General features: G+C 40.8%; 1 protein-coding gene across 2 annotated transcripts in view; it reads left to right on the forward strand.

Moving 5' to 3' along the window:
* grk4 (G protein-coupled receptor kinase 4) overlaps window positions 1-12,667 on the forward strand; it is a 51,817-nt gene that overhangs the window by 7,199 nt on the left and 31,951 nt on the right. For both annotated transcript variants that reach the window (XM_063476843.1, XM_063476842.1), the window contains exon 2: window positions 6,192-6,287. In XM_063476843.1, coding sequence (XP_063332913.1) covers window positions 6,192-6,287 — 96 coding nt within the window. The remainder of the gene's footprint in view (window positions 1-6,191; window positions 6,288-12,667) is intronic.

Consider the following 12,667-nt stretch of genomic DNA (forward strand, 5'->3'; position numbering starts at 1 on the left):
TTTTATTGCAGTTTTAGTTTGCTATGACCCTTCATGGTGATGGTGGGATAATCTGATTCACTAAAGAAAACATGTAATGTTTTTGAAAAACATGACAAAGGTTTCGCTATATCTCGACTCAACTGATCTCTAGAAGTTGTTAGAAAAACGGGTTCGATCCATGGAGGCTTCACCTTGTACCTTACTGAACTTTCTGCTGCTTGGTGCCTAAAGCCTTCAGACGTCTTGTGGAGTCCATGGGGTGCAGAGCTGTTTTGGATTTAGATGTATCGTCGATGCACTAATCGTCTGACTGATTTGCGTCTCTGTTTTGTCTCACCTGTTTCTAGGCAGAAACTGTTTTTGTCTCACTTGTAAGGCCTAATTTTACTATTACACTTTCTGTGAAATAACTAGTGAACTCTGTTTGAACTGGTATTAATAAAAGGCAAATCTGAAGTGTAGATTTTTAACTGCTGTAGGAATTAGGATGTGGCCGGGCAGGGGGAGCTGCGCTGAAACGATACTGCTACAGTCGAATGTGCAACCTCCAGTCTGGCTTTTTCTTTCACTTGAGATGAAAGAGAGATGAAAGAAGTAAAGGCAGTGATATAGGGATGTCACCGGACTGAATTTGTCTTGCACGTGAGCTACAAGCACACCAGTGATCACAGAGTAGGAGAAAAAGCAGACTCAAAAGAGGACAATGAATGTACATTCATTAAAGCAGCCATAACTCACCTCAGACAGAGAACTGCAAACAGTAGCTCCATGAAGATACTTAGTGTACACATGTGCTCTTTTTATTTTTTCTGCAGTCTCAGTTTTATACGTGTCTAACCGGTTAGACTTGAAAATTCAGAAAATGCACTAAAATACACTTCAGGAAGGTAAATAACACTGCTAGTGACTTTGTCTGCTGTAATTTGTATTGTCACAACTGTAAATGGAAAAAAAAAAGTATTTATTTATTTATATATATTTGTGTGTATATAATTTCTCTATTCACATTTGCACCAATGGCACTTGTGTCCCCTTTAACAAATGACAGACTGTTGGCTGTTATCAAAAAGAAAGACGTGGTTACATAAAGTTGCTTTAAACAAGCTGAGTGTTATGTTGGGTCATCTATTCAGCTGTTGCCAAAGCAGTTTTTCTGGCCTTTTTTGTGGCATTTTGCTTTGGTTGGATGGGTGACAGTACTGAGTGACAGGAAACAAGGGGAAATGGAGAGGGGAGTGATGTGAGGCAACTGTGGCCAGTCTAACTCAAACCAGAAAAGCTGGTGACATGTTACTACATCTTACTGATGTACGACCGGGATGACCCCGCTTTCTATAACTTTTTTTCTTTCAGGAAAGGAATGTGCATCCTCGCATATCCTCAAGCTGCATGTCTTGTTTTTGATGTCAGTCTTCCTCAGTCCGTCTTAGGTTTTTTTGTCTCGTCACTGCCGTACATGCGTCGGACTTTTGCAGATCTTGCTTGGTGATCTCAGCGCTGGCTGTAGCTCGGCTATGAATGAGCAAAACTTCTCTGAAGTCAGTGTTTATGGAGGGCCCCGTTCTCTCGAAGGGGAGAACCAAAGTTAAATAAATACTTGCTCCATCCTGTCTGCATTAAGGGCCTGCACACATGGCTTTGACGTCAGAGTGACATTAAACAGGGTGGGGTGGCCCAGCCGGCTCTGACAAGCATGAGCACACTCGCGCATACACACATTCTTCAAAAGCTTGCTATTAAAATCTTCTTTCTTTTCAATATCTTTGTCTATCTGGTGTTTTTTTTTTTTTTTTTTTGTCAGTTCTTTCCTGTTTCCTTCTCTTTCTTTCCATCGGAAATTTGAGTCTCATGTAATTTTACAGTATAGAGCCCATTAGCTGAAACACTCACATTTCCTACTCACTGTATAAGAAGGCAACACGAGAGAAGTAAATCTCTGTCTATTTCTTACTTTCTGCAGAGCAAGTTTGATTGTATTCATCAATCTTGCAGTGTTTTTGGCTCAATATATTTGCAGACTTCTCCTGCAACTGGCCATCATCACACAGCGTGTGCAACAGCCAATCCAACATTTGGCTTCAACATTTTTCTTCGTTGGCCTCTTTTGTTTGTGTATTCAGTTTTCCTGCAACAAGGAAACATAGCTTTGTGTGTGTGTGTGTGTGTGTGTGTGTGTGCGCGCGCGCGTGCCCTGGAGCCTCACAACAGGTCCGTCAGCATACCTGTCTTCAACAACTTGATACCACATGATTTTAAAAGCTTCATATATCAACAAGCAGTTCCAGTTAAACAGTTTAAGTTTTCTCACGGTTAAAAGGGGGGGGGAAAAAGTGTTTTGTTTTGGGTTTTTTGTAATGTGTATACTACTGTTGCATGTTGCATGTCCAAACAAATTCAGGCAGTTTGTTCAGGGTAAAAATCAACAACCAACACTCTTTCATATTTTATTTTTTATTTTTTAAAGCAGTTTGATGCAGAAGAAGATGGATGAGGATGTTGTTTTTGTAGTGTTCTGAGCGTGCACACTGTTCGTTCTGCAGGTGTTTGACCGTCATGGCCTCCTGTGAGATTTTGTGCTGAAGCTGTCACATGTCTCTGCCAGACCAGCTGGTGTCTAGTGAACTTTGGGGCAGAGGATTTCCCTCTCTGTTTTCATAATCAAACTGTCTATGTTGCTCACTCACACTTAGGCTGGCTGATGTACTGATGTAACATAGTAATCGAGAAAAACCAACATTAATGGTTTTAAATGCACTGACTGTGAAACAAGAAGATGGGTTGCTCTCTCCCCCTGATAGAATTTTCTGTCACATATAAATACTAATGTTTTTTTTTATTATTAAAACATGCAGAAATGTATCTACTTTTTAATTTTTAAAAGAAAAGATTTTAAGAATTAGAAATGCACAGACTTATCAAACATTAATACTGGCCCCTATTCTCTTTGTTGACTGCCACAGTACTGTGAGCACATAAAATGAGCCAGTGCATGTCAGTATTGCATGTTTTAAAATCAGGTAACCACTTTCATAAATTTAACACAAGCTTCAAACATTTATCCACAAAAAGTCCACAAATATCCATCCATTCATCCATTTTCTTCCGCTTAACCAAATCATGGAAAAACATACCAAACAAAAAAACAAACTTTATCTATTCCAGGATTGTTGACAGATTTTGACATGTCTGCATATTTTTACTTTTAAACACGTAGGATCTTGATATTCAGAGCTCTTCAGACATAGTCATAAGAGTTGAGCATAGTGTTGATCATCCATTTGTCTGTGGCATAAGCTCACACACAAGCCTGTGTGAAGGGAGGAGGTTTTCAGGAAGGTAGACTGCCTCGTATTTGCATCCTTTTTGTATAATAGACAGTCCAGAGGCAGATATGAAATGATTAGAGATGAGAATTGGCTAAAGACATTTAGCTATTTTTTTTTTTTTATTGTTCCCTTTTCACTGATGATGGATAGGGCTGTGCGATATGACCAAAATCTCATATCCCGATATAAGACATCTATCGTCCCGATAACGATATAAATCACAAAAATGTAACATTTTTTTTTGTAAATTCTGTGAATCTCGGGCAGCTCGACTTGCGTGAAGTGTTTCCAGCTGGGCGTCGTGTACCTGGAGTCGAGTGTTTTAACCGATGCATGAAACTATATATTTTTAGACATAAGTTGTAACGGCCGCCGTTTTCTTTGTGAGTATTTATTACACAGAGTGCTGCGGGGAAAAGCCTGTTCTAACGTTTGAGTCTAAGGTTTATTTTTTAGCACCTGGCGGCTCTTTTTTTGCCTCTCATCTGAAAATACTCTGCATACTCTATCACGTGATTCAGTTTATTTTGAAAAGTCTCAACAGGATCTTGAGCTTTATTGTGAAAGGTTTATGTGGAAAATTAACAAGCGGACGCGTGACGCGATGGTTTTACCGTCGTTGTTGCTAACGACAACGCATAAATACAGGCGCTTGTCCGTCCGTAGTGTGGTTATATTAAATATAAGAGAAAGAGAGAACTTTAAGAAATTAATATAGGCACTACAGTGACCATCAAAACGATGAAAAAATATTGCCGTAAACAGTTTATTTTGCGACACCACGAAATAAACGATAGCGTAAGATTAAACGATAGACGTTTTTATATCGTCATCCGGTATATATCGTTATATCGAACAGCCCCAATGATGGAGATTAATCTAGAACCATGTATTTGTATTCCTACTAGAAAAAAAGGACTGCTCCTAGTCCCTAAAAGCTGGCACCACAAAATAGCTGGGTTCTAAAGTAGGAACCTCTGACGCAAGCGGCTGTGGGAGGGAATATTCATAGATTATTCACAGATACAACTGTGATTTTTTTTTTTTCGCGTCCTTGTATAATTCCTCCAGCCTTTGTTAGCAATGATTTGGGATGCACAACTAGGTCATCATAATGGTGGAAAATGGGTAATTGTGAATTTGTGTTGTGTGTTGAACCATGTGCTTGTCAGGATGGTCCTCCAAGGATCATTGTTTTTATATATTTTTATGTACGCTTTTTAGCTTTTATTAAGAAAGGATAGTGAAGAGAAGACAGGAAAGCTGTGAGATAGCACAGAGGAATTTTACTGGCATTGTGTAATTTTAATCAAGCATTCAAGTTTGAAGTAAATTTTAGTAAAAATAGTAATGGCAGAGGTCCACAGGCACAATATCAAAGGAATAACATTTTCATAAGACCATAAGCTACAAATCCTAATCAAATGATGTTGTAATTAGCAAATGTTTGTCACGCTACATTTTGAAATGTTGATCACCAATTTTAATAATGGCTGAGTTTGCAGACAGATGTTATCAAATATCATATTCTCTCTATAAGTGTGTGTGTGTGTGTGTGTGTGTGTGTGTGTGTGTTATCTAGTAATGATGGAATGATGACCTGTGGATAATGTCCACGGAATAAGGTTGGAACAGTATCCACACTAGCAAATATCAGGAAATCATCCACTTTGGATTTGTACTTGCAACTTACATAGCATGAGTGTGCAACAGGCAGGACACAAGAGTACTGGTTGCCCACTATGATTTACATGGATAGCTTTCTGCTATATTCTTACATTGGCTCAGTTGGACATTGCGTGGATTTTGTGTAAAGGATCTGGCTGGGTGTGGACTATGTAATGTCTGCAGCATGGCCGGTGTAGCTGAGCTTGAGGCAAGAGTTTGAGATGAGAAGGTCATTGATGGAGAAGCAAGGGATTTCCAAATGAGACAGTCTGCAGGCAAACCTCCTCAGTTGGATTGTTTCCCATTTCTGACTTCTTCCCCATTTCTCTGGACACACACACACCCCTGCTGCTATTGGAATCAGATTCCTTGTGAAATATACGGAGTGTCTGGGGTCCTCTGAAGAGCGCTGTTGGGCCTTGAGATCGTTTACCACTCATATCAGGGTCATCTGATCTGCCAAGACGACTGCCCAACATTACTGTGTGTGCGTGCGAGTGTATGTGTGTGTGAGTGTGCGTGCACGTGCATTTACGAGAGAGAGAGAGAAAGACACACAATATGTGTGTGCCCCATGATCTTTGAAGCTGTCAACATTCTTCACCACATGCCCTGCCATGATGCATGGAGGCGAATGGTGAGATGAACCACCTGCTCTGGCCTCTGGTCAAAGCAAGGTCAACATGAACAAGCTTGTGCGCACCCACACACACGCGCATGCACAGACGCACACACACACGGTTCCCATGGAGTCTTAAAAAGTCTAAAATATTTTGTTTCATTTTGATAGTCATGAAATGTCTTAAAATCTTCTTTTCTCTTGTGAGAGGTTTTAATTTAGACATGTGGTTATAACTGAGACTTTTCCTAACACTTGAAGTGAACCTATTGTGCTCATTTCCATATTTCCACCTTCATGTTTTTTGACTGTACTAGAATTGCTTTCCATAATTAAAAAAATAATCCTTATTGGATGAAGTAAAGGATAACTAAATAAAAACAAGCTGTTTTAGCTCCTCTCCCTTTCTTTGTTCTGATTGGCTGATCCTTGCACACAGTAGGTTTGAACAGCAGGTGGGTGGGGCTTATGTCCTCACAGCAGCCCTATTCATATGTTTGTGTTGAAAATGCCAATGGATGGAAACTGTTAAAGACTCCAAATGCAATATTAAAGCATAGATGGGCTGACGAGGAAACTCTCCTTTTGTGTCTCAGGTGGAGGAGGAAAGAGGAATGGCCGCAGCAAGAAATGGAAAGAGATGCTAAAACTCCCGCACATCAGCCAGTGTGAGGAGCTACGTCGCACCATCGGTAAGAAACTGGGAGTGCGTGTGGGTATGTGGGTGTGAGACAAAAAGATAACTTGCCATGCTGTGTTGTTGGGGTGGGTCTGACTGTGTGAGGAAGTTCAGATTGGACTTCCTTCCTGTTTCTACCCGTCTCCACCCGTAGTTACAAGCAAGGGACAGGAAACCCTGTGTGTGTTTGTGTGCGTGTGACTGAGACAGGGAATCCGTTTGCACTGCTGTTTCTGAATCTCAAGCTCTCCTTTAACATTTCTCCTGTGCTTGTTCACACATCAAATGAAAGCATGCTCACCCCAGCTTCCTTCCTTTTCTCAACCTCCAGGTCTAACTTGAAAGTACTGGCAGGATTTTCTCTTTGTGGCCCCGACAAGAGTTCTACTCTTGGGCTTCATTATCTTCTCACCCCCCCCCCCCCCCCCAGCCCCCACCCACCCACCAACCATGGTTCCCTGAATGCCACAGCACAAGTGTGTGTGTGTGTGTGTTTGTGTAATAGTGCGTCACAGCTATCTTTGCCAGAGATTGCAGTGCTACCCTCCCCCACATACTCGCATACCCTCCCTCTTTTCTATCTCCATGCCTTTCCCTCCCACTATCTGCAGCTCTTTCCCTCTCTCTCACTCTTTCAGCCACTTCAGAGAAACATAAGAGTGGCAGAACAGGAGAGTTACAGAGAGCACGAGTGGAAAACAGAAACACAGAGGGAGAGAGAGGCTTTTTACAACGAGAGAAAAGATCTTTTGAGGACAGGAGAGGATAGGAAGAAGGCAGAGTCAAAGATGTAGATGCACATATTCGCTGAGGACATGTCTCTCATGACACTCGGTGTTGATTGCACTTCTCGTCGTGTTGATTTCAGATCGCAAGCCCTCACATATACAACTAATTATCCTAATCTTGAAAAAATTGATCTCCATCTCTGGTCCAGTTGTGTGCATTCTCACCTTTTTGTTCCTATCCCAGGTGATTTTCATGTCCGCATTAATAATAATAATGACTGTAAGTGGCTGTACAGTTTCTGGAACCGCTACAGGGCTTCAGTTTCATACAGCAGACTAACTTCCATATTCACAGTCATGGTCATGTCCAGGAGTTGCAATACACCAGATTTCCAGTCTCAACCTGAAAGTCTCTAAGCAGCTAACAATCACAATGGATATGGACATCCTTACCCCCCCCCCCCCCCCTTTTTTTTTTCATGCTTGTTAGGTGTGTAGTTGCTTGGGGAATTCCCCAGTGTGTACTCATCTCTTGTCACTATTCTCCCTTCCTGATTCGGCCTCTGGTTAACACTGCATCCTCATCTTCCTCGAGCTCAGTACGAGTTTTGATACCAACAACCACACTGTTCTTTTGTCCCACCATTAATAACCCTGCCACAGCAATGTCATGTATCTCAAACAACAAAGCAACAGTTCATGAACTTAAGCCCAGGTGCACCTCTATCACAGGACATCCCCTGTGTTTAATGCTTGTCCCTCTTCTATTCAACCTCTGGATCCTCTCCCTTTGATAGCGTCATACTTCAACATGATGTCAACGTCTGCTGCCGATGGTGTCCAGGGGAAGTTGGACACCACCACCATTAAATCACAGATGAAAGTTTACTGGCTCAAACTAAAATTATAAATCAGGACATGATTGGTCCCAAACCCCCAAATATGCCTCACCATCAGCAACTCCACTCTGCGTCTGAGTAATTTTTAGTACTTCTGTCCTTTAACCTCAGCGTGTCGTAGCAAAGAACTTTTTTTTTAGTCCCAGAAAATCTTTTTTTCTTTGCTTCCAAAACTTTTATCCATGCCTCCAGCACATCCAGATGTTGCTACTGCAACTGCATTCTTTATGGTACAAGTAAAGTAAACTACTAAATGCCGTAGTTCTGCAACCACTATTACCCCCGTCCCTTCAAAACTTTAACTGGGCTCCTGTCCCACACCAGAATCCATTTCAGAGTCCTTCTGTTCATCACCACACACCTTCCATCAGCCTCTACTCATTTAATGCCAAATTCTTGTCAACACCAATCAGGACCAAGCAAAAGAAGTCGTTAAAGCTCTCTCCTCTCTCACCATTATCTCCAAGACAGCACTGATCTGTCCATGTTCAGATCACTACTCAAAACTCACGATGTTTATCCGTTATTTGTTTGAATCTGTTAGTTTCTATGATCATTTTTGCTTTTTTCACTGCCTCCACTGCCTTTGTCTGGACAGACGTGTTCGTAAGCTGTAGTTTAACTCAGCGGTCCCCAACCTTTTTTGTGTCACGCACCAGTTTATGTCTGACAATATTTTCACGGACCGGCCTTTAAGGTGTCGCGGATAAATACAACAAAATAAAACCGATAAAAACCCTGAAAACCATAAATTTCACACCCGAGCCTCAATTCTCGTGGCCCGGTACCAAACGACTCACGGACCAGTACCAGTCCGTGGCCTGGGGGTTGGGGGCCGCTGGCTTAACTGGTAGGCACAGGCCTAGAACAGCAAAGCAGCAATTCTGGTTATTTAATGTAAAATGTCTTTGTGTAACCTGAAATCTATCCATCTATTATTATTATTATTATTATGTGTGAGGAGGATGGTACCCAGCACATAAATATAACCTTGCATGTATTTATTCCCATTTGGATATTAATGTGCACAGGATTCTAAAAATGGGCAATAAGTGCCTGCCCGTGTGTGTGTTTGTCCTTGTGTGTGTGCATGCACGCATACAGCAGCTGTTAAGGTTTATGTACGTCACTATTACATAGATGCTATTGCGTAATTTCCCTATCACACGGAGTACAAGATCAAAATAATCCTCCTGGTGTGCTTAAACACACAGGCGTGTAGTTATGTGCGTGCACACATACACACGTGCAGAAACACTCACACTTGCCCATTCAGAGTGCGGGCACAGTGGACAGAATACAGTGTAGCCACTGATAGCAGAGTCTTTGTTGTGTCTTGATAATGTCAGGCATTTGACCTTAGCCTTGACAAGTGAACGGTAATTCTAGGAAGCTTAGATTACATTATGTGGGCTGCAGGCACTTTGTCTGCCAGCCTTAGACCTCTCTCTCCATCTTTCTTTCTTTTTTGCCCATCTCTTTCTTACCATTCTATTTTTTTTGGCATAGTTAATACACATATTATATGGGCACCTCTTACTTTTGATCACTGCAAACACGTTAGCCTGTTAACATGGTCCTGAAAGCATAGGTATTTTGGATGGAGACTAAATGCTTGTTGCATAGCAGCAGTGAGCATTGGCCGTGCAGGTGTCTGTTTGCACACAAACACGGGCATGCACTCCTGCACCTATTGCACGCTTGTGAGCATTTAGCTGACTGTTCACTGTCTCACTAATCTACTCTGTCTTGGTCTAAATTGGAGTTTTGATTGAGTTGTAATTACAGCTGCATTCACTGGCTCAGACAGTTAGTATCCCGTGCTAGTTCGAGCCTTACAGTGCTCCCTCCTCTCTTTTTAATCCCCTTATTTACCAGTTCCATTTTTCTCTGACACCTTGTTGCCTTGTGTGCGTTCCCTCTTTCCCAATCTCCTTTCACATTTGTTCATATTTAGGAAATTGGATAGGTTCCTCATAAGCAAGGAAGACATTATTGAGAAATTGGGGTTTTTTTGCAGTTGGGGAACACAAAAAGTATGAGTAAACATCCTCATAGAAATCTAAATGTAGATAAGGAGTATGCAAAAAAAGAAAAAATGTATGTGCTTCAAATTACTTAAACTACTCCCTTCTACACAAATGACAGTCAAAAAGTCAAAAGCATTAGTCCAGTTAAATTTTATATCGCATCAATTCACAATAACAATCATCTCTAGATCCTTTAAATTGTAAGGTAAAGATCCTACAACATTAGAGAGATTACCCCAACATTCAGGCAGTCACCTTTGAGGAAGCACAACTGTGAAAGAAACCCTGGACAGAACCAGTATCAGGAAGGGGCAACTATCTGCCTCGACTGGTTGGGATGGAAAACCATGTACAACAAATAGGACGAAAAATCTACTGGAGAGAGAAGGCACAACATCAGTAACATTGAAGTGGATCTGCAGTGTCATAGAAAAGCTTTGTTACCATAATTAAAAAATAAAGAAAAAATTCTCCTGTGTTTATTCATAAAAAGATCTGTTGTGTGTTGCAAACCTGTGAATGGGTACAGCAAAAATCAAACACTAACAACTGGTGTAAATGTACTTTTTATTTAAAGAATTCTGAGAAACTTACTGAGTAAAAATGAAATGTGACACAGATACTTTTCCTAATTTTGACAGTCCTACTGAGAAACAGGGATCTTTTTGCTATCAGTGGGAAAAAATGCTTTATAGACAATTTCACAATAGTTTCTGTGGCTTCTTTCTTACGCAAATTAGATGTTGTCACCTTAAAGAGTCAGCCAGTTGTGTTGTGATTCAGCAGAGAACTGCCACCACTGGAGCAACAAGCAAAACTCGTCATTAGGATGAAAATGTCCCGAAATACTTGAAAAACTTCTCATGCTAGACTGAAACCTTGTCAGAGGGCCTTTGTAAACAGATTTCGCCCGTCTTTATAATGATATAACAGAGTAAAGAAACAGGATATTTGGTGGTAAAAGACAAGCAACTAATGACTGAAACTGCTATATGTGTCATTTTCTTTGAACAAAAGAAATGTTTGTTTAATTTTCAGAACGACCGACGGGACGCCAACCCAAAGTTTCATGTTTTTTGTCAGCTGGCTGAATTCACTAGTCTAATGCTCAGTGAGAAATTAAATAGTGAAAAAATGGCTTAGAAAGTCGATCTATACCTGTTTGTCAGGGCGGGCAGGCTAGCCTCAAAACTATCCGATAATTTGTTGTAATGGATAACGACTAGTAATAATAACAAAAGAATAATAATAATAACATTTCTGATGATACAGAAAGAAGATATTGAAAAAATGTTTTTGATGCTTACCGCTTGCAGTCAGCAGCATTTAGAAGTGTAGGAAATGGAGGCGAAATGCAACAGTAGCCTAGGATGTTCAGGTAAAAGTGTAAAACAACTGTTTAAAGCCCTTGTTTTCGACATTACCGTACATTTAGCCGGAACATTTTTCTCACGTATTTTGCAAAGTACTGTGTTTTGTTGCAGGTTTTTGAAGCTTTTTTAGATACTTAGTCTCAATCGGATACTGACATTGCTCTTGCTTTCAGACATGCCTGGGCTTGTCTCGTTGTTGCGCACATAGGGCATTTAAATTCATGGTATTGTTATAGACTGTTATATCACACTATGACATTTTTATTATACAGAAAAATGTATTCTGGTTTTATCACGGATGATATTGTAAAGCACAGCCTGAGCTGTTTGTGATTGTTGAGGCCTTTCATTTAAGTGAGGTGTGGTGCAGCACCCTGTGTGAAAGTAAAAACAAAAACCACTAAAACAATGAAAATATAAAATGTGTTGTGTTCTGCCTCTGGGTCGGTTTCACGCACTTTATATTCAGTACTTTATATTCTGGGAGACTGTCTTCACGGCCACTGTGAGGGGTGTTAATGCATTCAGTTGTCTAAGAACAAGAGATATATAAAGATCAGTTGTCTTCTTTGGCTTTTGTTTTTTTTAAAGAGGACAAAGTTAGAGCAGTTAGAGAATGTGCTCATATTTGGAGCCAGTCTTGGTTGAGCAGAGTGCAACAGTAAGTAAAAATCCATTCTCACACTTAGTCCAGCAGTTCTTCAGCACTTCACTGGTAAATTTTCTAGCAATGGTGGTTTGTTGCTTGAAAATTACTATCAGACTAAGCCAATGTTGATGTTGTGCTTTGGCCATTTATTAGTTTGGGTATTCTCTACCTATTTTACTAAATTGTCAGCTATCACAGGAACACAGGCAGGGTACACTGTGCACAAGATGCCAGTCCATCACAGAGCCAATGCAGAGACAGAGACAACCATTCATGCTCACACTAAAACCTATGGGCAATTTAGAATCACCGGTTTGCCCGCCATGCATGCCTTTTGGACTCTGGGGGAGGAAGCTGGGGTCCCTGGAGACCATGTGGAAAATATGCAGAATCCTCACAGAAAGGAGGTTTGGACCAGGAATCTTCTTAATGTGAGGTGACTGTGCTAACCACTGCACCACCATGGCCTCTTCAAGCTTTCGAATTCACATGAAATATCTTGACATAGAGAAGACAGCCTGAGCTGGTTCTCCTCTGTCACCACCTCTACCAACACCACTTCACAGTACAGCTTTTTACAGTGCCGATGATGTAATGGTTTATTTAAACCAACTGGATGATTAATTAATTTGCATTTCATATTTTGATTTCTCTATGCCTGCTAATGAATACGGGACGAGTATCTTGCCCTGTCTCTTTTTACCAACTTCCTGT

This window comes from Pelmatolapia mariae, linkage group LG6, assembly GCF_036321145.2.
Source record: "Pelmatolapia mariae isolate MD_Pm_ZW linkage group LG6, Pm_UMD_F_2, whole genome shotgun sequence".
In the NCBI taxonomy this organism is placed as follows: domain Eukaryota; kingdom Metazoa; phylum Chordata; class Actinopteri; order Cichliformes; family Cichlidae; genus Pelmatolapia; species Pelmatolapia mariae.